The sequence below is a fragment of the Lutra lutra genome, chromosome 5 (genome assembly GCF_902655055.1).
Source record: "Lutra lutra chromosome 5, mLutLut1.2, whole genome shotgun sequence".
Classification (NCBI taxonomy): Eukaryota; Metazoa; Chordata; class Mammalia; order Carnivora; family Mustelidae; genus Lutra; species Lutra lutra.
The window spans coordinates 25,230,092-25,254,883 of NC_062282.1; the positions used below are offsets into that span (position 1 = coordinate 25,230,092).

At 39.1% G+C, this 24,792-nt stretch overlaps 1 protein-coding gene across 2 annotated transcripts in view; it reads left to right on the top strand.

The window, feature by feature from the left end:
- Window positions 1-23,551, top strand: part of CDH6 (cadherin 6) — a 124,928-nt gene extending 101,377 nt beyond the window's left edge. For both annotated transcript variants that reach the window (XM_047730274.1, XM_047730275.1), the window contains exons 6-12: window positions 844-1,031; window positions 2,933-3,186; window positions 8,865-9,001; window positions 11,526-11,647; window positions 12,913-13,030; window positions 13,156-13,407; window positions 18,413-23,551. In XM_047730274.1, the coding sequence (XP_047586230.1) occupies window positions 844-1,031; window positions 2,933-3,186; window positions 8,865-9,001; window positions 11,526-11,647; window positions 12,913-13,030; window positions 13,156-13,407; window positions 18,413-18,903 (1,562 nt within the window). In that variant the 3' untranslated portion in view covers window positions 18,904-23,551. The remainder of the gene's footprint in view (window positions 1-843; window positions 1,032-2,932; window positions 3,187-8,864; window positions 9,002-11,525; window positions 11,648-12,912; window positions 13,031-13,155; window positions 13,408-18,412) is intronic.
- Window positions 23,552-24,792: the final 1,241 nt, after the last annotated feature.

Genomic DNA, 24,792 nt, shown 5'->3' on the forward strand with positions numbered 1-24,792 from the left:
TTGCACGGATGGTTGGCAAAATGTAACAGGTGAGAGTAAAATAAGTTTTGTGCCTTTTTTTTTTTTTGACCCTAAGTACATGCTGATCTGGCAGATCTAAACTGAAATTCACACACAGTCTCCCTAAACTAATTTTGCAACATGAGGACATAAGGAAAGTGTACATCTATGAAATACAGATTTTAAATCAGCAATACAGATAGAAGAATGGGAGAAACCTCGGCATAGAAAAAATACTGTCATGGAATTTAAAAGAAAGGAGTAGTCAGAGAAACAGTTAGGAGCTTTCTCTCTCAATGTGTCTGTGTGTTAGGGATCTAACTGCAGCCAGACCAGCTCCCTGTGTGAGCGACAGAGTGTCTGCTTGGATACATCCTCCAGATCGCTGTCATTTGTTTCCACCTCCAGTTGTTATTAGCAGTGACACAAAAAACCCTTTTAAGAACTACCGCATAATTGGCTTAAAGTCACAGGTCAGGTTAAATTCTTTCCCATTCTTTCTGCTAAGATTAGTTAACGGGGGCTTCGAAACCTTGTGCAACCCCCACCCCCCCAAGCCTCTTAGTCTTCCTTGCCATCACACCCGTGAACCTGGAGTCCTATTGACAGGACAAGAAAAGTGTTCTCCATTTGCAAAGAGACGGGTCATGACAGAAGAAATATTCTTAATCATGAAAGTAAGGATGTAAGGAGGATAGAGCTCCATTAATTATCGCAAGGAAAGTACAGATCAGCCTGCATCCGTAGTAATGTCTGAAAGAGCTGTTGGAAAATAGGTTTGTGTTTATTATGATAGAGTATCCTTCATCTGTGCTTGACTTATATCTGTCTGGTGATTAATAGGTACATACCAGTTTAAAACCCCTGAATCTTCTCCACCGGGTACACCAATTGGCAGGATCAAAGCCAGCGACGCTGACATGGGAGAAAATGCTGAAATTGAGTACAGCATTACAGAGGGAGAGGGGCTGGACATGTTTGATGTCGTCACCGACCAGGAAACCCAGGAAGGGGTTATTACTGTCAAAAAGGTAATGCCGTTTGTTAACTACAATGCAAACGAGACATTCATTTTTCTCCAGTCCCCGAGTAACTGGGGTAATTACGTCTCACATGAATGTTCCTCTAGATTCTTATTTTACTAATTATTTTTTTTAAAACACCATGTCTAATGGTTGGCTTTTAGAGGTCCCCGATAATCTGATGCATTCATTAATCGCATACTTTTAATTAATTTTTATTAAGAACCTAATAAGTAAATAAATGACACAAATAAATAATACACATTAAAGTACATAAAATAAATACTGTCCATGAATAATAAACAAACAGTGCCGGACACTGTTCTAGATGCAGGAGGTGCAATGGTACGTTCAACAGAATGGTCTCTGCTTTCGCAGAATGGCCCATCAAAGGCAGAAAAGAGACAAGGAAGCAAATAAACAAACAAACACGTGTATAGATATAAATTCTGATCATGCTTTGAAGGAAGAGAGTAACACAAGCAGTGATAAAGATGGCCTGAATCAGAGAGAGGATATAAAAAGACCACAAAAATAAATTAACACAAATTTCCTATGAGCTCTAGCTACGTTTTGGAACATGATAATAAGTTTTTTATACTTCTGAATTCCAATTTTTGCCCTATGTCCTCACTCACTATTTATTCCCCCCACCCCCCAATATTGTCTAGCCCCACAGAGCAGTACACAGAAGTGTGGAAAAATTTAAAACCAATAAACCGTGTGCCAAAGCTAAAAATACATTAATTTTGGTTACTTTTTTTAATGATGGCACTACCCTCATGTATGGTGTAGTATTTTCTCTCTCCTTTAGCACACTGTTTCTCTCTCCTTTAGCACACTGTTCATCCGCTGGTGAAGATAAGCATAGGTGGATGTAAATAATGAGAAAATTCTTTCCTCTTAAGCTTTGGATTACATGTTTGAATACCTGGAAACACAATAAAACATGTTTAAGCGACACTCAGACCAATGTTTTATACTGTAATATAATTAGGAGGCCCATTAGTGTGCATTAACCTTTTTAATTTTCTTAGTGCCTTATCAGATTCAAACTGAAATTTTGCCTAGCCGACTAAATCACATTCACTAATGTCTTGATTAATTGTGTTTCTAGTGAGCCTTGTCATATCATCATCTAAAACTAAAAGTCAGCAATAAGCATTTGGGTTCACTTTGTCTCCAGAAGTAGAGATACTTTTCCTAAAGACCTCTGACAGCAATGATCATTACTTTCATTCGCAAGTAATTAGCCCAATGCCCTTATCAGGATATCACTTGGAATATTTTATCAACTCATGCACATACAAAAAAAAAAATTAAATCTATTTTTTCTGAATGAGGTAAAGGGAGTCATGATGTAAACATGCGGTTCTCAATTCTGGCTGCACATCAGCCTCACTGCAGGCGGTATTTCAAAGTACAGATTCCCGCCCCCACCACAGATATTTTGGTTTCATGATCCAGGGTGGGGGTCCAGATACTGGCAAATTTTGAAACACTAAGTAAGTGTTCAAGTACAGCCAGATGTGACGATACCTGAAACAGAATAATCTACCATGTATTTGCCAACTTGTCCCTGACGTGGGTCCCTCTAGTCAAATACAAGAATTTTTTTTTTAAAGGAGGTCTTACAAGACTCCTGCTTCCAGGTTCCCTTCCCGTCCATTATACCTTGCACCCGTGCACCCACTTGCAAGACCACAGCGGCCATGGTTTCAGCCCACGCTCTTCATCAGGAGGGCTTGGCATCTGAACTCCCATGCCTTTGCCCAATTTCACACTGCGTGGCGATGTCCCTAAGCAACGTGGTCATATTCGTTCACCCAAGATTTGCACTAAAAATGACTGATGTCTTTCTGTGTGTCTTGGTTGCTTCCAATATGTCTCCTCCCCCTACCCTCCCCAAGCTCTTGGACTTTGAAAAGAAGAAAGTGTACACCCTCAAGGTGGAAGCCTCCAATCCTCACGTGGAACCCCGCTTTCTCTACCTGGGTCCGTTCAAAGATGCAGCTACTGTCAGAATTATGGTGGAAGACGTGGATGAGCCCCCGGTCTTCAGCAAACTGGCCTACATCCTGCAGATAAGAGAAGATGCTCAGATAAACACGACAATAGGCTCAGTCACAGCCCAAGATCCAGATGCTGCCAGGAATCCGGTCAAGTAAGCATTCTCCTGAGACCCATCTCTTTCAGAAGCTTTAGCCGAATGCTATGCAAGTATCACCTGAAAGTTAGAAAGTTAATCCTTTTTCTCAATGAGACACTTGTGTCTTCCTGAAAAACGACTCTAAACAGCATCTTTACTCTCCTTGCTCAGAATAAACATTGTTTTAGCAGCAATGTAAATTAAAAAAACACAAAATCTGGGGGTGGGGGGTGGGGAGGAGAGGGTTTCCAAAATGATCTATAAGAGTTGACTACTTAACATGGAAATGGTACAAGGAAATACAACAGAATGGCCTGGAATTTTTCTTTAAGGCCTTAGATTTATCAAAGAGTAGCATGGAGAGAGTTCTGTGACTTTTAATAAACAAGACACCAGCATGAGTCTGTTTCTCAAGCATACAAGGACCTATCATGTAACACTTAGAGGCAGAATTATGCTCCATTTGGATGCATAATTTTTTTCTTTTTCAGACGTGGATAAAAATAGGAACCATTTCATGATATATGTCTGCAAAATCTGGGGAAATTAATAGAGCTGAATCCTAATTTATACTGTGTAAGCAAGTTCTATTTTCTCTATACGTTCCTTATACCTTAGCTGTAAATCATGCTGCAAGAAAGCCTCATTGCTCTTTGAAACCCAGATGCTTTCGTGTTCTAGAATTTTATCAGGAGAGCAATGGAGTCAACAACTTCCAGCTTTGAGTCAATAGCTTAGTTGACCAGATGAGAAAACTGCTAAATCAGAATATCATTCTAACAATTACCCCCTGTAAAAAAATAAATAAATAAAAATTTTTTTAAAAAAGTAAGCAAACTGACAAGTTAAAGAAACTCTTGCCAGGCAACCCACAGATAAATTCTGATCAGGACACCTGCCATATGCCAGGTATGTTCTAGGCTTTAGAGATACAACAGAGAACACTATCAAGTCCTGATCTCATCAAACTTACATTCTAATTGGGACAGACAGAAATAGGCAAACAACAAATATGCAGTATATCAGGTAAAATACACTGTAAGCAGTAAGATAAAATGGAAATAGAGGGTTTATGTAGTGTGGTCAGGCTTGCCCTTGGTACGAAATCATTTGAGTAGAGAATTGATTGAAATGAAGGGATGAACCATGATGTTATGTGGTGGAAGAACATTCCAGGAAGGGGGAAAAATGAGGGTAAGGTCTGATACCAGAGCTTACTTGGCATGAAGAAGGAGTAGCAAGGAGGCTTCTGAGCAAGTAGAGAGCAACGTGGGGAGTGGTTTGTAAGGCAGGAGGCAACAAGGAGGTATAGTAAATGGAGAGTGTGGGAGGCCCTACAGGGCCATTTGTAGGCCTTGGTAAAGACTGGATTCTACTCTGATTGAGGTAGGAAGCCACTGCAGAGCTTTGAGTAGGAGTATGGCCTAATCTGAAACTACTTATTAAAAGGATCACACTGGCTGCCCCATGAAGAATATTATTGCAGTTGAAAGTTTGAGTTTCTAAGGCAATCATTTTCTAACTTTTCAGCTATGAGCTCTTGGTTCGAATGAAACCTGATGCAAGTCCCACATCTAAAACACAAAAATGCCTGGCTTACTCTCACGGAATAGTTTTAAATCATTGGGAAAATAGACTCTTGTTTTATCATTCTCCTGGAATACCTGTAGACTACTTGAACTGGACTATGGTCAGCCCAAAGTAGCCACATGTAAGCTCCATGGATCAAGTGTTCTTCCACATACATTTAATATTATAATAAGGAAAATTAATGACAATCTATGCTTGTACAACAAATAACCTTAAGTATTTTCTCAATGATTCTCTCAGTTGGAGTTTGTCCTAAGTGTGTAAGGGAAAACTCTTAGCAAGTCAATGTCAGGACGAATTTAACAGTGTAATGCTGGAAGTTTATATAAATATGAGCTTTGTTACCTCTTTGATCAATCAACATGTTTTTAACTGATAATGTGTCCTGGGAATTTAGGCTACGTTTTTATGTCTATTTTATTTTATTTTTTTGTCTATTTTATTTTTTTATAATGAATACCATTTTAACCCACTGCACTATTTTATGTTTTATTAAAGGAAGTAGTTAACTTGTCAGACTGGGTTGGCTCTCAGCCAGTTTTGAAGTTTCTTATACAAGCCTTTTCTTGGTACATATAGATTTCAAATACAGAAATAGATTTAAGATTAAAAATATAAATAAGAGGATGCCTGGGTGGCTCAGTTGGCTAAGCAATTGCCTTCGGCTCAGGTCATGATCCTGGAGTCCTGAGATCGTGTCCCACATCAGGGTCCCTGCTCGGCAGGGAGTCTGCTTCTCCCTCTGACCCTCCCTCTTCTCATGCTCTCTCCCTCTCTCTCTCTCTCTCTCTCTCTCATTCATTCTCTCTCTTTCTCTCAAATAAATAAATAAAATCTTTAAAAAAATATATAAATAAGGGGGTGCCTGGGTGGCTCAGTGGGTAAAGGCCTCTGCCTCCGGCTCGGGTCATGATCTCAGGGTCCTGGGATAGAGCCCCCGCGTCGGGCTCTCTGCTCGGCAGGGAGCCTGCTTCCTCCTCCTCTCTGCCTGCCTCTCTTCTACTTATGATCTCTCTCTGTCAAATAAACAAATAAAATCTTTAAAAATATATATATATATGTATATAAATAAAATAAAAATATAAAATATAAATAAGATATATGATATATAAGTGTATATTCCAGGGAGTACTTTTATAGGACAAAACTGATTCTCATATTGGGAAAGTATATCTACACATAGTTTTGGTTATCCAAGATGTAAATATTGAACAACTAGGCATCAGACAATATGTTAGGTACATAATTAATACTAGAGAATTCTCCCCCAAACACTGATTTATTGTTATGCAGATACAAATCTTTAATTATTTAATTTCATAAAATAATTTTCTTCCAGTAACTTTATCACAGATGCCCTTTGACTTCCATGGAAGAGTCTTATAAAATGTCACTCTGAATAGATGTTATGAAAAATTTACATGCAAACATACTTCCTTTCCTGACCCACAAATCTCCCTGACTTGAGAAGACACATTAGAAGACAAATTATTGAATCACAGAATATAATAAATTTCTGGGATGGGGGGGAAGAGCTACCTGCAAAATAATCTGCTATAATCATGTTAAGATGGATTACTTTGTTCCTTATCTGTTAAGACTACAGTTAATGTGACTGGGCAGTAAATATAGCAGATGTGAATTGAAATTACTTTGGAAAGAAAAACAACAAATAGACAAGGCTTCGTGTGCAAACCATCTTTCCTAAACAATGTAGACATTTGAAATTTCCTATTAATTTTTAAATCTCCCAATTAAGGGAAAAACTCTACAATTTGGGTATTTCCTAAGTGGTTTCTCTCTAGAATCAAAAGCCACCTTCAACTAAAAATTCCTCACCCCATATTCTTTATTTAAAGGCTTGATGGGGGGGGCGCCTGGGTGGCTCAGTGGGTTAAGCCGCTGCCTTCGGCTCAGGTCATGATCTCAGGGTCCTGGGATCGAGTCCCACGTCGGGCTCTCTGCTCAGCAAGAAGCCTGCTTCCCTCTCTCTCTCTCTCTCTGCCTTCCTCTCCGTCTACTTAAAAAAAAAAGAAAAAAAAAAAAAGATTTAAAGGCTTGATGGGAAATATGATTATTTGTAAAACTTAAAACTATAGCAGGAAGAAAACAGACAAAGAACAAGACAAGATTACTGCTGTCTAAATTGTAACAGCTTACAAAGGCAATAAGCAGCATATCTTAAACTTGACATTTTTCATGAGGGAAAAAAATATTTCTAGGTAATCGTTAAATTTCTTACAAAGTCTATGAATATTGAGATTTCCTTTTTGGGTCATTAGTTATCTGCTATAAATATTTATCATTCTCAAATTAAAAATGAAGGCAGGTGATCAAGTTCAATGTTGTTGCCTAAATTCTTAAAAACATTGATCCATGAAATAAATAGCAAAAATACTAGCTGTTTTATCTGTAGGAGATGAACCCTTAATTATAAAATATTAGGTTTATATAAACTAAAATTAAAATTCTAACCTGACTTGAGATAGAGATATTGGTTTTGAGCTTCTTAATTCTCTTTAATATCAGGTTTAAATAGACTACAATGATCAAATATCTATTTTACTTAGACCCTTGATAGATGACAAAAATGTTTTAGTAAAATAAAATACGTATTATAATTCACCAGTTATATTTTAAAGCAAAATAATCAATTGAAATAGAATCTTGAACATGGTACACTATTACAAGTTAGTGACAAGAGCTTATTTTTCTTAGAGTATTCATAATAAGTCTACATGTGTATGACTAGTTGGTCATTTACTTCATTGTATTTCTACTGAGCCAACATTTTTAAATATTCCATCATGACACAAATTTTGAGACTGTAGCTGAAATGGCAATTTTTCTTCCTCATGACCTTAACATATCAACTGTCTCCAGAATTTTCTCTTTAATGTCCCCTACATAAAACAGAGTCCACACATACTTTCCCCATATATAGCTATTCCAAAAACTAGTGATAAATTGATAATGATAATGTTTCTCAAAATCTACCAGTCATCCTTCAATTTCAGTGTTGAAAACTCTGTCCTCCTTTGATTTCTAAGATACCTCTTGGTTGTCTTTGAATTCTCTGTACTCCTTAAATAGTTCCCTAGCTCCTACTCTGCTCTGGGCAGCGTGGGTCTCCATTTTCTCCATTTAAGTGATTCTGTCTTTAATATTTTTCTTCCTTCACTGGACCTTCTCTTCCTAGACAAGCGAACCGGAAATCTAAGTTGTCAATCCAGATCTTTCCCTCTTTCCCTTCCCAGAATTTCCTTAAGCACCTCAGCTTCAGTATATCAAAATGGGAACTTGGGATCTTCCCCAAATCCTGTTCTTTTCTTCTGTTAGTTTGTGACCACACCAGCCAACCATTCTCCTTAATTCAATCAGTGATTTAGATCAGAACATTTCCCTGCTTAAAATCTGCAGGTAGATTCACACTGCTCTTAGAACAAATCCCATCTCCTTGCCATGGCCAGCCCATCCTTCTACAGTCCAGACTCTGAATCTCTCCCCAACCTCATTTTCTGTCTCCCTTTACCCACCTCACAAACTGCAGCCACGCTAGCCAATTTCTGCTTCGTTCTACATAATGATTTTTAAAATAAAGTGGATAACAGCAAACTAGACAATCATCCTACTCATGCACATGACCGCCTGTGTACCCATTAAAGTTTTAAGGTTCTAAAAATGTGACAATTACTATACAAACTTGATACAAATTACATGTAAAAGAAACTTTATTGGTGATTCTCAAACTCATGCAACTTGTCTAATGGGTTTACCATTAGGACCTCAATTGCAAAGGATTAATTTCCCAGAATATTTTGCTTAATATTAAGTTATAGATATGCAAATATGTGCTACAAGTAGATAAATTCATGTAACAGACATTCTGGGAATAGTTTTAGGATGTGAGAATAACAAATACAAAGAAAACCTTTCTTGCATTGTACGGGGACAGGGGGTAGCTACACTTGTGGTAAGCAAAGCATACACGTAGACTTGTCAAATCATTATGCTAGACACTGAAACTAAGGTAACTGTGTGTCAACTATATTTCACTTTAAAAAGAAAAGAAAATCATTCTAAATTCTACTCTGCATTTTTAGGTATTCTGTTGATCGACACACAGATATGGACAGAATATTCAACATTGATTCTGGAAATGGTTCAATTTTTACATCGAAACTTCTTGACCGAGAAACGCTGCTGTGGCACAATATCACAGTGATAGCAACAGAGATCAGTAAGTCAAACTTCACACCGCAGCTGTCCCCAATTGATGGAGTGAGTGTCCCGGCAAGGGCTGGTGAAGCAAGGCTGAAATTCATCACCATGTACAATATGTATCCTACTCGATACATATTGAGGGAAAGATCCCGGTAATGGTTTGCAGTAATGCTTCTTCTAGGCAGGTGTTAATTCATTCACAAATGCAGGGGCACCTGCAGATGAGCCGTCGTTCAGAAACAATAAAATGAGAATGCATCTCTCAAGGGAGGTTGAATTGGTACATATTGGATTTGATTCCAAAAAGCTTTATCAATCAGAACATGACAGAAGCAGCTGAAAAACATGGGCTCATGGTTGGAATTGGGAGGGGAGGGGAAGGAAATCAAGTATATTAAAAAATGAAGGCATTACTTAGAAATCTTTCAGATATCTATCCTCCAGCTTTCTAAATAATTTCTATTTCAAAATCATTATAGGAGTAAGAGATATAAATTTTAGCTTTTCCACTGTACACCAGAGTGAGCAATCCAAACCACCAAGTAATCAATAAAATGTTTAGAGCGGATTTTTATGGAAGTCCCCATGAAATTGAAGGCAAAGAAAAACAGTACCAAATGAATGCTTCAAATAAAATGATTATACACAGTAAAAATTGTGTAATATAAACACAATGTGTAGTACATGAAAGAAAAAGTATTTTTAAAATAACACTTAAACGTTTAAAAATAGGCTTCCAAATTATAGCTCATTTTTTAGTTTTTGTTTTTGACTTTAAAAGTTCAAATATTTTTAGCTCAGTTGGGTATCTAGTGTGAAATATTCCATATCTAATGGTGTATTACAGCAGTATTCTTTGTCAACCTAACTCATGAGATATGAAATGGCTGAAGAATACTGAGTAGAATAATAAATAACTAATATGGGCAAAATGAAGCATTGCTTTGCAATAGCGCTGAGAACTCCTAATTACAAATTTGTTAGGTAGGAATTTGCTCTCCAGAATTTATGTGGAGGGACTAATGCAGATACCGATGACAGAGCATACTCAAAGCTTTAAAATTACAAAATTATTTTTCACACCGAAAAGGACCATTTTTTAAAGCCTCATGAAATTGTATGTTTTACTGAAGTAGTTATTTCATGTGTATTTTAAGCTTTGTGCCTAATTTTTTTTTAAGATTTAATGTTTCTGTGATATATTTGAAAGTATTAGTGATAAAGACCTTTTAAAACTTCATCTTCGGCAGCTCCAACTTTGGAAAAATAATGGGAGCGACATTTTAGATGCAAAGGAGCTTAAGAATCTTATTGTCTAAACTTCTTAACTGTCTTTGATGCAACAGAAGCCCGGAGCTTACATAAAACCAGCCCACTCCCATCCCCGGCCCTTGGCACTTGCTGTTCCCTTTATCTGGAGAGCCGGAAATACTCACATGGCTTAATTCTTCTCTTTATTCATGTCCCTGTCCACATGGCATCTCATCAGATGAGACTGAGCGGTCATCCCACTCAAAGTAGCACCTCCACCGCTCTCCCATCCCCTCCCCTGTTCAATTTTCTCCATAGCACTCACCATCTGATGCACTACTTCTGTGTTTACAGTTTATCTGCCCCCATCAGAATAAAGCTCCAGGATGCAGGCTCTTTGTTATGCCCCCATGTGTCCCAGCACCCCGAAGAGTGGCTGGCACGTATTAGAAATGGGATGCTCACTAAATGCTTAAGACATGAACAAACAGATTTATATAAGCGGAGTGAATGAGGAGCGCTGAGCTCAGAGATTCCAACGCCTGATTCTTAGACCAGGAATCCGTCTTCCACTACCCAAAATACTCATTCACCACCAGTCCTCCCTCCAACATGGACGCTGCCTTCTCATTATCCGGGATGAACAGCCTGGGCTTTGGAGTCAAATAGACCCAAGTTGAAGTCTAGGCTCTACTTCTTACTTACCACCTCTGTGAAGATGGACAAATTACCTAACCTATCCGTGCCTCGGTTTCCTCATCTCTATAGTAAGGGGCGATGACTGTATTTACCTCAGAAGTTTGTAAGGATTAAATAAGATAATAGGGCAAAGTGCTGAGCACTACATCTAGCTTGTACTCAGCACGAGAACTAAAGAATTAAGACCAAAATAACCATTGGTCTCCTTCATTCCACCCCACCAAGCCCCACTTTCTTTTGTACAAATTTTCCCCATCTCCCTGCTTCTTTGGCTTCTCTTAAAATCTGCCTCTAACCTGCCCTTCCTGGATAGCTTTTCTTTATTTTGTGTGACCCTGGGGTTTGCTATCCAGTTGTACTCTAACCATACAAGTAGCTTTTTCTTGTAGGTATGTCTAGCAGGTGTATTCAACTCCACAACTACCAGTCTCATTCTTTTTGGTGACTAAGTTGGCACACAATGCCCTGTGGTACTCAGAGCAGCCTTGGGCAATCTGTGTATGAATGAGAAAGGAGTGAGTGACCGTTGTCTAAAGGGGATTGGCGATCAATACACAAATGCCTATTTCTTTCTTTTTGGCATGTTGCAGATAACCCAAAGCAAAGCAGCCGAGTCCCTCTATATATCAAAGTTCTAGATGTCAATGACAATGCCCCAGAGTTTGCTGAATTCTATGAAACCTTTGTCTGCGAAAAAGCAAAAGCAGATCAGGTGAGTTTCATAAAAAAGCAAATTAATTCAGTCAGATTAATTTAGATCTTCTAATACACAGAGCTGAGGGCCAGTTTTGAATTATCTATGAAGTAAATGCTAAGAAAATTAATACTATAAATAAGAAGCAGAATGAATGTTTAACTTGCATAAGAGAACAAAGAGTTTTTAAGAACTGGAAGTTCAGGGTGTCTGGGTGGCTCAGTGGGTTAAAGCCTCTGCCTTCAGCTCAGGTCATGATCCCAGGGTCCTGGGATCAAGCCCCACATCAGGCTCTCTGCTCAGCGGGGAGCCTGCTTCCCCGTCTCTCTCTGCCTGCCTCTCTGCCTACTTGTGAACTCTCTCTCTCTCTGTCAAATAAATAAAAAATATCTTAAAAAAAAAAAACCTGGAAGTTCATCACTCTCAGAGACTGATGCTGATTCAAATCAGTCTTAAGTTTTCATTAAAATAGATTAGTCACAGCTTTATTGGAAAAATCTTAATTGGTGAGCATACTTTTAATTACCATATATACTGGAGAGCAATAAGCAGAACACATTTTACAATTGTCTATAACTCATAGTTTCACTAATTTATATTGCCCATCTCTACAAGTAATCCAAATTCGTGAATGTTTTCCTGTTTTACATATTTGTCCCCACCTGAGATGGGTCTTTTCTGCCAGTGATATAAAAATTATGTTACAGTTTGTCAAAATAGAAGTGCACTGTTACAATTCATGTTAAAGCAGGAAGCTGACGGTGTTTTTTGCACAAACTTTTTTTTAGCTCTTAGGCAAGTCGATGGCCTATGTATATATCACGATTGCATTTCTGAACAGGCTCTGTCCACAGAGGGCCTGATTTTTTCTTAGTTGAAATGTTGTCATAGAGCTTTGTGGTCTTTTATAGCTTTGTATCACTCTAGGGCAATGATTTGCAACCCACATGATTTTGCCCCCAGGGAACAGGTGGCACTGTTTGGGGACATTTTTGATTGTCAACAAGAGTAGGGTGCTACTGGTGTGTAGTGGGAGGAGGCCAGGCTTGCTGAGAAATATCCTCTAGTGCCCGGGACAGCCCCACAACAAAGTAGTATTCCTGCCTCTATTTCCAACCCATCAGTTCCTTGCATAAAGGGGATTCATTGTAAATATTCTAGAGGCTATTGTTTTTAAATTCAAATTAGAAGTCACATAGTCAAGCAATTTACTGCAGAACTGTAAGGAACACTTTTGAGTTAGCTGAACTTCAAAGCAGCTTTCTTTATGGTTTTGATTTTAGTTGATTCAGACCCTACGAGCCATTGACAAAGATGACCCTTACAGCGGGCACCAGTTCTCGTTCTCTCTGGCCCCTGAAGCAGCCAGTGGCTCAAACTTTACCATTCAAGACAACAAAGGTAAACGCACCCAAGTTATCTTCTCTACATGTCGGTATCTTTCTCTCTGTCTATGAGCATCACAATTGTTCCAGTCCACGATGTGGCAGGCCCATGACATTCACCGCTTTGCTTTCCTATCGCAGATAACACGGCAGGAATCTTAACTCGGAAGAATGGCTATAACAGACACGAGATGAGCACCTATCTCCTGCCAGTGGTGATTTCTGACAACGACTACCCAGTCCAAAGCAGCACTGGGACCGTGACTGTCCGGGTCTGTGCATGTGACCACCACGGGAACATGCAGTCATGCCACGCGGAGGCCCTCGTGCACCCCACGGGCCTGAGCACGGGGGCCCTGATCGCCATCCTTCTGTGCATCGTGACCCTACTAGGTAAACTGCTTCTCCCTGCATCCTATGTCCCCATGCTGAGGGGCCCACACTGTTACTGTGACACCCTAGACTTATCCGCCTCCCCCAGTAAGGCATATAGCCTGATCTAGGTGAGTAGAGTTATATGCTGAGAATCTGTGTTGTTCAACCATGAACAAGTTTTTGCTTGAACGTAGCTCTGGAAAATGAACAGATGTGAAACTTGCCGATGCCTTCACCAACCCAGGGAACACCACCCAATATTCACCTACCCAGGAATCTATCTATCAGACAGGGAATGAATCCCAGGGGACTGGAGGGCACCCTCAATATGCCCTTTTCATTTCATTTGTTGTTTCCTGTTTAACCTGGCAAGCATTGTTAAATTTTAAAGAGAGAAAGTCATCCAGCATGGAGAGTGTGTGCTGATGACCCTCTCTATGAAGGTAAAGTTTAAAGATCGAGGGGGAAAGGGGAAAGAGAAATGTGATGACTTTTTCTCTCCCATACAGGGAAATAAAAAGCGATTAAATTTTCTTCCACCCAGCTAACTTGCTTTGGTCTACCCATTTGAATCACTACCTTCTTAGCCTGCTCCCCAACTGCCACATACACAATGTCTATTACTTCTCAGACTCGTAATAATAAACAACTTCTGTGACTGAGGAAATAAATCTGGGACCCAAAAGAAATGAATGCAATCAAGGTGAAAATCAAGATCCAGCAATGATTCAAATGAAATTTTTGTCCTCGACCCATGAATGAAGCACACAGGTTGAGCTCAAAAATGCTCCACAGACCGCTGAGTGTGGTGAACTAAGAAATCAAATGTTAGTTCATTCAGTCCTTCCAAAAATCAAAGTAAGCTTTTGCTACACAAGTGGAAGAAAGGTAAGAAGTTAAACGTCAACCTAGCTTGCACAGGCGGGACAACTCTTTTTAAAAATGACAATATAGCATTGAGAAGAATAAAGAGTAAAAGACCTACATTTTTCCAAGAGGAGAATGCCTAGGGATCCCTGCTTAAGAGCTCACATTCCACATCAGTTTTGCTAATTATAACAGAAGTCTTGAAAACTTAACTACAGAACTGTGATTCTCTTTGTCAACGAAGATTTGGGGAAAGTATTTTAAGATATGAGGATAAATAAAAGCTGACAGTATGCAAAGACAAATCAGTGTTTCTAATGGTGTGAGTCTGTAAAAATTGTTTTGGAAGAGAAGGATATGAATATTCTTTTTGATTCGTGGGGGGAGGTTGCTTTTAGAAGGGCTGAATTGGCAGGGCTGTAGTCAGGGAGAATTCCATGGACTCTTCTGTGGTCCATAGAAGGAGAACTGACTCTCACTTCAAACAGGTGATTCTTCCTCTCCTTCATCATCTACCCATTTTCTCTCTCCCGCCCCCCACCCGACCGGCTTTTCTCCTCCTCACCAACTCCCTTTATCCTCTCTCCATCATTTCCTTCCTCCAGTAAATTCACTGTTTCCTCATTACTCCTCACTTGTCTCTGTGCTCCCTACATCTGGTCTAGTCTCTTTGGAATTCCATACCTGATAAAAAAAGGAATTCAATGGGAATGACCCTCTACTAGGCTAACACCAGTGTGGGCTACACACTGGCCAAGATGCTTCACAACTGTTCTCCTTTAACCCTCAGAACTACCCGGTATATATTTATCTGCATCTCAAATAAGAAAACCAAGGCTCTAAGAAGTGCAGCCTATAGCCACATCACACAGCTAATAGGTGGTAGAACAGAGTTCCAGACTCGGGTCTTCTCCACCTGAGCCCTGGTGCTTCCACACCGCAGTCTGCTCTCTTTGTGAGCTCAGAGAAGGCAGGGCAAGGTCCAGGCTGAAAGAGAGCCTGAGCTGGAAATGAGACAGTCAAAGAAGGTGGAGGCAAACAGATTTCGTAAGAGACGGAAAAGCCACACCAATGTGGAAGGAAATCTGCCATCAATAAAGTGGATCCTGTGGCATCTCTTGTTTTATTTACAAAAATAAAACCACAGTGAAAACAACTATGACATCTCGTGTCTCCATGGTGCTTTAAAGTCTACAGAACTCACACATTGATGAACTCATTCCTGATGACAACACTGGGCACTTTATTATTGCCTCTCTTTCACAGAAAGAATCAGACTTAAAAGGGTCAAATCCTTTAAGCAAGCCTAGGCAGGCTGATTTCAAATGCTTTGCTACCTTCTAGCTTAACGATGGGATTTGAGCACAAATTGGTCCAAGCATTGCCCCCACCCCAAATCTCACTGCAGTCCTCTGGCCTCAGGGGTTAGAGAAAAGGGAAGAGGTCAGTTACTAGATAGAAAGCTATTACTCTCTCAGAATGTATGTTTTTTGTTCCACGTGCTTAGAACTCACATCTTTAGTTGATAAAAGTTAGCTGTGAGAAAGATCTACCTTCTAGAATTTCTGTTCAGATGTACACTGGGCCAAAAAGAAAAGATACAGGCAGTTGTAGCTGTAGGAGAAATTAGGCAGAGAATAAATGCCTTTAAATTACCCAGTGTGCCCGCTCTTCTAGGTACTGCACTTTCGAGTGTGCAAAGGACCAAAACAAAAAAATACGGATCACTTAAACTGGGGCAGAATTAGGTAATGATAAACGCCTGCTATCTTGCCTTAAATGGTGGTGGGACCGTTGTACATTAAGGGTTGAATGCTTTGGGAGACATTCGTCTTGATTCTATTCGCTATCCCCAGAGGCCATCCTTAGTTACAATCCTCTGTTTTGCAAATCCTTGTCATTGGTCACACCGGAATCCGGCACAAAGGGTAGATGATGAGCATCCCTCTGCCCAGAGCCCTGCAAGTTTTCACCCACGTGCACCTCACGCTAAAGTGAGGACATACAGAAGCCTCCAGGCCCCACATGACATGGCCTTTCCCCACTCCCTTCCTGTCGGGGTGGGGGGTTGGGTGGCTCCCTCAGGTCCAGCTGTAGGGTCTCCTGGCTGTTTGTCAAACACTCCAAGCACCCTAGCATCCCAGCACCCTTCTTCTAGCTCTGTCCTCTTCACCCGACAGCTCCTTGGATAACTCCCCTTTGCTGCAATGGCACTTCCTCAATGAGGCAATCTCCTAAAAAGCATATGCAGCCTCTCCTTCACATGCGGAAGTGCCCTTCACCCTCCTCCTCTGCTCTGTTTTGGTTTACACTGTACATATCACCTTCTAATATTTTCTAATAATTGGGTCTCCATCCACCACCGCCACCACCACTCCTGCCCACCTCCTGATGAATGTTTTCCACTGAGAGTGCCTGGAACGGTACCTGGCACAGAGTAGGCGCTACACATTTAGTGAATGAATAAATATAGAAACGCACTGAATGGCCGGGACAAATGAGGCATGAGGATGCTCTTTGGCAGCAAGAGAGGATGTGTACGATTATACAACCACGCACTTGAAACGGCAATATTGGATAGCCTTCCAAAGGAGTCTATAATCCAAATGTGCTTGGCAATTAAAAGTGTTTGCTTTTTAGATTGACCTGGATTTGAGTTGTTTGTATAGTGTAACATCTCCAAATCTCAATTTCCTCTGTGAAAAATGGTTACTATATTACATAATACATAGAATACATATATATATTATAAAATGATGGTACCTACTTTGTAAGGCTGCTGTGATACTTAGATGAGATTCAGTATGTAAAGCACTTAGCACAGTGCTTGGCATATAGAACTCTCTTGATCGATAACCAATTATTATTAATACTATTAACACCCGAAATAAATAGATAACCTATTATTATCAATACTATTAACATCCGAAATTATAAAATATAGATATCCGGGTATGCATATATCCCTCATTATATAGGTAGATATACATAGCCACCCAAAGTTATTATTCTGTAATTCTTACTACAATATTTCAATTTTTTATGGCTCCTAAAATCTGGACCACGTTATGGATGAGAAAATACACACACATTACTAGTACTTCCTGTAGTAAACACCCCTAGACCAACCCAGTTTAACAACGCATTTTCTGCTCCGGATGGCGGTTTCTTCTCTAAGCTGTCTCTGTGTTTTTATTTTCCCACGCGTGTGTCCATTCATAGATATGTCTCTCTACGGGTAGCCAGCTGTGTTCGACCCAGCCAGCTGTGAAGAAACATCAGGAGCTATTTAAACACAAGTCTTGCTTTGCCTCTCATTTGAGTTAGGAGGAAAAATACAAAGAATGAACATTCCAGACAACAAACGTTCGAACTATGAACCTTTGAAAGATTTTTTTTTTCAAGTTCCCTCTTAAATGTGTTTATTTTGTTTAGCTCAAACAGAAATAAGCTGGTGTGTGTCTTATAACCTAACCCCTCTCAAAGGGGCTGAAGTCAAGAGTGGTTTCCTGAATTGTATCTGGGTCTCTCCAGGTATTATCTGTAATCCTATTCCTTCTATGTAGAAAGGTATGCAGACATTCACATCTCTGCTTTGGGCTTTAAACTAATTTTACACTTCTCTCAGGGAAAAAAAGAAGAAGAAGAAGAAAGCATAGTGCAAAAGTTATTTTAGCTGCGGAGTTATGCAAAGCTTCAACACATCCCGAAGGTGCCAGCCTTGTGCTTATAAGCAGTTTCAGAGCATTTTAGGTGTTCAGCATAATTTGCACTCTGATTGCCGCACTCTCGCTGTTCGAGCTTTTTTATATTATTTTTTTATTTTCCCCTTACCTTGAAAACTAGCTTGCCGTTTCAAAGCAAAAGGGAACTACTGGCAAAATATGAAGGTGTTTTATCCTCTACTTAAATCATAACTCTCTTTCAAATATTTACTCCGTTTGGGGAGTAAATATTGCGGCGGGGGTGGCGGGGGGGGGGCGGTCTGGTTTGATCATGCGTGGAGGCCAGCCCAGCCTCAAAGCAATAAAAGTGGAGTCTGCAGTTTCCTAGAGAAGTTTTCAAACTTCACGTTGGAGCACAGTGTTTCTTGCTGACATTAATTGGGCGGCGAATTAACTTTCCCTTCCCCGTTCTGCTTTGTTTCTGCTTCCAGTGACAGTGGTGCTGTTTGCAGCTTTGAGGCGGCAGCGGAAGAAAGAACCTTTGATCATATCCAAAGAGGACATCAGAGACAACATTGTCAGTTACAACGACGAAGGTGGTGGAGAGGAGGACACCCAGGCCTTTGATATCGGCACCCTGCGGAATCCCGAAGCCATAGAGGACAGCAAATTACGCAGGGACATCGTGCCCGAGGCCCTTTTTCTACCCCGACGGACTCCAGCAGCTCGCGACAACACCGACGTCCGGGATTTCATTAACCAAAGGTTGAAGGAGAATGACACGGACCCCACCGCCCCGCCCTACGACTCCTTGGCCACCTATGCCTACGAGGGCACCGGCTCGGTGGCCGATTCGCTGAGCTCGCTGGAGTCGGTGACCACGGATGGAGACCAAGACTACGACTACCTTAGTGACTGGGGCCCCCGGTTCAAAAAGCTCGCGGACATGTATGGAGGCGTGGACAGTGACAAAGACTCCTAATGCGTTGCCTTTTTCATTTTCCAGTATGACACCGAAACTAGGTGAAGTGGCTCTTTCTTTCTACTGTATCCGCCGCTCCGTGAAGGGTTCTCTGTTCTACCCGTTCCAAACGCCGATGGCTGCAGTCCGTGTGGATCCAACATTAGAGACTTTTTTCTAGCACACTTTTATGAGCTTCCAAGAGGCAAATGTTTATTTTTTAGCGCATCCAGTTAACCCCGTCAGCCGCCCAACGGGCCCCGTGCTGGAGGAGAGCGCCAGGAGCGGTATTTTCCCTCGCTCTCTTAGGGCAAGTCGGGAACCTGCTCAGTTTCCCCGCCATTGACTCAGGTCAGCTGGCTGCTCTGGCTGTGCATTTCACATGTTAATGGGATGACGGACTGTGCTTTAATGATAAAAAATACAGTTTTAGTAGGGGAAAGGAGGGAGGCACCACTGTGAGGTTGGTCCTGGTATATCAGCTCCCGAGGAGATAATGAACTATATATATGGGTGTGTCGCAAAGAATTCAAAATGGCATTTTCCGTCCTCTTTGTTCTTTAAGAACTTTATCTGGCACCGATAACGATTCAAAACATCAAATCCACCAACGTTTTAAGATTCGTGTTCCTCTTTTGGCCTAGAAGCAAATTAAATGGTAACATTCAAAAACAACAAACAAACAAAATGTAGTAATACCTCATTCCTTGCCACTAACTCATAATCTGTTATATATTAAACCTTCAAAAGTTTGCCCTTGTACCATATAAAGAGAAAGGGAAAGTAGCTAATGATGTTAACAAAGGAAATACTTAACATATTTTAAACTTCGGGCCATCAAATGTACCACAGATCACTTAAAATTATTTCAACCATCGGTAGGCTAATTACAAATAAGTCTAATTGTTTAAAAATCTTGAAGGAACTTTCCTGAGACAAATTTTAACTCCTTGTCTATAGTTGTTGTCAGTATTATTCTAATATACTTGAAAGTAGCAGCGTGAAGTACAATAATTCATATTCTTCAGATACTTCGTACACAATTAAGTTGCATTAGTAAAGATAGGTTAAATAAAACTCAAATCCCGCCCTCAGAGTTTAATGGGGAAATGAGAGCCAGCTACACTTGAACTTGAAACCCTGTCCTTCACATCTGGAAACATCTATATATTTATATGACATGATAGATATAGACATATTGTTGAGGTCATAGTAAAAAACTACATAGTACATGTTTGGAAGATGCTTACAAAGTGAAAATTTTGATTCCCTTCAATAAGAGTGTTTAAGATTGTATTAAAATGATAGTTGACTTTCAAGAGCATTAATATTTTTTCATTGTTTTTAACTTTGTTGCTATGGCAACCATGCCATCCTTGTCTTTGAACTAATGATAAAGTAATGGTTTCAAACTACAACAGAAAAGTAATGTACAATCCATCCAATCTATTATTTCTCTAATTATGCAATTAGCATCATAGTTATTATCCAGAGGACCCAACTGAACTGAACTAATCCTTTTGGCAGGTTCAAATCATTTATTTCATATGGCGGTTCTAATGATTTGTATCATTAGAATCTTACATTGTGCAGTCATCAGAAATTTCCAAAGTACTGTAATGAAAACATCGTTGTTTTGAAAACTTAAAAAAAAAAAAGCAAACCCAGGCTCTGTGTGTGTATATATATACATATACATATATATATATATATATATAAATATATATTATGTACTTAAGAATATGCTGACTTCAAGTATTAGTCTTAGGGATTTATTTTCAATTAATGTTAATTTTCTACAGATAATCTTAATGTTATTTCTATTTGGGGATACTGTTGTATCAGTACATACTTTCTATTTGGAAACATACAGTTAAGTTTTAAATAGGTGTTATTAACCCAGGAAGTAAAGACGGCACCTTTAAAATAAGAGAAATGTAGTCTTTGGGTTACCCAATTAGAGTGAAAAAGTTTTATATCCATATTCTACCTTGTGTTTCCTGAATGGTTTCCTATTTTGTAGTGGGCTTCCCTGTGTACTAACAAGTATTTCATGTTTTCAGGGTTTTCTTTTGTTAGTTCTTCACACACACACACACACACATACACACACACACACACACACACACACAGGAATGCAAACAAAATACTACAGGAGGGTTTCACTATAATGAATATCATAGTCACAGTTAAGTGTTGAAAAAAGATAGCTTAGTAAAGTTAATTGGTAGGAACTTGTTATTTATAGCAATAGAACACCACCTTAATCACATGACTTACTGTAAAATTAAAGAGCTCTCTGTCCTTATGTTTCATGTCATGTAATAAATTGTATCAAGAAAGATAGTCCTGTAAAAAGAAAGATATCATCAGAAGTCTTCCTTTTGAACTTTTGGGTTAATTGGAATGTCTGAGGGTCGACACTAGCAACTTTCAATGTTTAAAGGTAAGGTTTTTCTCTCCTCATAAGTGAAAGTAAGTAGTTCTGTAGAGGAATATTTGAGATATAATTGGCAGGGTATATTGTCCCACCTCAAAGATGGTACAGTGAGCCAAGAACAAGTTAATATTACTAAATATTGAAATAACTGCTTAATCTCTTACCACAAAACCTGATGATGAATTGAATCCCTAAGAAATTGGATACTTTAAGACTAGAGCTGAATATTTAGTACTAGGGTCCTGTAAGTATTTTACTACAATTAATTTACTACCATTAATACTCTCTGATGTCATGGAAATAATGAGAGCCGTATTTCCATAATGCCATGTGGGTCTCACTTCCTTCCCACCAAGATATGGCATCAAGGACCCTAGCCAACATGAATGATTACTGGAGAAAAAAATTAGTTTTTGGCTCAGTTTTCACAAAGTCTCTGTCCTGATATTAGATGTTAATGACAGGAAGGATGGAAGGAAAATGGGAAGAGGTAAAATTTAATATTTGGTTTAGTCACTATGAAACTAAAATTCCTTAATTATAAGCAGATCACTTTTGTGGACTGCTTCAAGGACTTTGAGGCCCTTCTGAAATTTTTCTCCCCTCCATTCAAAGGGGAGTGTTTCTTCAAGCCACTAAGATGTTCCCTAAATAAGATGGGATTTTTAAAATGTTTAAACTATCGTATATAAGTTTACAATCCCTTCACTTCCTAGCTACTTTCTGCTGAAAGGCATAAATATTGTTTGTCTCCAAATAAAAAATAAAATCAAATGGGAGAGAAGAAAATATGGTTCCATGGAACCATAAGGCAGGGCCTGCTCTGGGTACAATAAAGAAATGTTTTTTAATTTTTTACAGAGTTTTCTTAGCTTTACAGTTTAGTTGCATAAAGGGAGTTTCAGATACAAATGGACTCCTTTTTCAAATGAAACAAAACCTGGCAATTCAATTTTAACTCATTAAAAAAAAAAAAAAACGAGTTCTGGCTTAGTTGTTCATTTTGAGCTCCAAAAAATTTGTACAAAAATCTCTTAAAAGTTGAATCTCTATCTTAGAAACATCCAAATCTTACAAATCCAAATTAACTTTAGAAAGTTTCATTACTTTCATTTCTAAGTACATGAATATTAGATGTCCTGATTTGCTGAGCAATACCTCCCATCAAATGCTTTGCCTTCAAATGGGTATTTGTTTTGTCAGAGATAATAATGTATAACTATGTATGTACAAACTATGAATTAAGAATTCCTCAATTCTACATACTTGAGGACCATAAAATTATGCAGCTGAAGGGGAAGAACAGAGTTGATTCTTGGGCACAATCTAAGTATTTAAATCAGGCACACCTAAATTCATTTTCCCCAGGAACCAAACTACCAAATCAATTCTCCTACCCTAGCCACTACTTTTAAAGCAATATAATTACTTTGGAAGAATGCTCTAGAAAGTCATGACCAGCCCCCCTCTTGCCCCCGCCACTATTTTGAAAGGTGTCCTCTAAAATGGATCATTTAGTGTCATTTATGATTTCATCTACATGAAATCTATTTTGAACTGTGCCAGGGGATTAAACAGTCAAGCATTTACATGTAACACTAAAACCCACCCCCCTCTATCAGATTACAAGAGTGGAAAGATTAAGACTTAGTGTATGGATCTTCAAAAAGATGAACTATTTCTCAAGATCTGACAAGTAGCTTTCTTTTCCAGAGCATACAGAATTACAGGATGGTCTCCTTAAAAGTTCAGTGACTATTACGCTTGCAGCATTTTTAATCTCCCTTTGGCATCTATGGAATAGTTTTCTAAAGAGGCAGTTCTCGACCAAAAAAACATCAGACCCTGACCCTATTTAGTGTGCAGAGGAATACCCTCTTAGAAAGGAAATAGATTGACTCACACACTTGTTAAAAGTTAATAAAGAGAAAACTCATTTTTAAAGCCAGAAGTTTATGGTCTCTGCGTCAATTTAATTTAAGCATTGCTGAGACAATCTTTAATCTACTCTCCATTTTGTAATACCTTATTTATGATGCATTTTCATTTTTTAATTCGGGGGGAACGTTAGCCCGACAAAGCCAGCAGATGAAAGTGCCAAAAGGAGGTCAAATGGAAACAAAGCCTATTACCCACTGTATTTCAGACAGGACCGAGGCACTTAGCCTGAGAGCCACTGGGTTATTAGATTAATTTCAAAAGAGCTTTTACAAGTTGCTTAATTCCATTTTTTTTTTTTTGGAAACCCATGGACCACAAACTCAAATTTCTCTTCAAATGGGGTTAATTTGACAAATGAGGCATGGACCCAGCATTGTGGAAAAAGCATTCCGCTATAATGAGATCCTGGTTTTTCTTGCGAGACTATGTTATTTATGTAAATATGTCTAGAGGCACCTTCTATAAGCTTTTAGATTTCTATGATCTATTAGTTTAGCATTTATTAAGGAATCAAATGTATAGAACTGCTAAGGCGTTCAGGGAGAATGCTGTGTAGCAAACCAACCGATCTGCTCGGAAGAAACGAGGAACACTGCAAAACCACCGTATTGTTTTGTTTGTGATTCTTTTCATGGCTTTGAAAGTAAACTGCGTTAAGAATAGGCCTTATAATAAATGCTACGTGCGTCTTCAGCAGTACCAAGCTAAGGCAATTTGGCATTCTCCTACTGTGATTTGTGATTTTAAACCCAGAAAATAAAAGCTTTTTGGTATTGATTGTTTTTAATTAAAAATACCCGCAAGTATAAATTGAAGCTGATGCCACCCTGGGAGATTTCCTGGCTGTAATAACGCTCAGTCACAGGGTTTTTCTCACTCTCGCCCGTATCTCTGGCGATGAGAACACCTGATAGAAACAACCACTGCTCAGCTCTCATCAACATTTCTAGTCGGGGAGATTTTCGTAACTTCGCAGTTCACATGAGAAAGTTTCCTGTATTCCAAGGAGAGGTAAGACAATTACCTTACAGCTCAGTGTGGCCGGGCCCTTTGTGGTAGTCAAATGGCAAAGACGTGCTCCTTGAAATGGCTTCTTTTCTTTTCCTTTGTTTTCTTAGACGTATACATTTGAAAAGAATGCAATTTAAAAAGTGATTTCTCACAAAGAGTAAATATGCCTTTTGCAAATCAATTTTTGTAACAAGTTATTTATATGATATTACTTAATAAACTGTTTTTTTCTAACTCGTTTTTTTTCAATTCTCTCGAACTATTATTTTTAATAAGAGATTTCAAAAAAAAATGTACATGCTGATACACACTTTATCTTTCCAAATCTGCTTTTTGAACCTCTCAAATAGCTAACTAAAGCCAACTTGTTATACAATAATTAGCTTGTAAACAATAGTTTCTCCCAGCCAGCAGTATACATCATTGGTGCTGCCCTGCAGACTTCTTACTGCTGGGGCATCAAGAATTTTACTGTTATTTATGGAATTGCTGTATTAAGAAGAAAGCTGTTTTTCCTC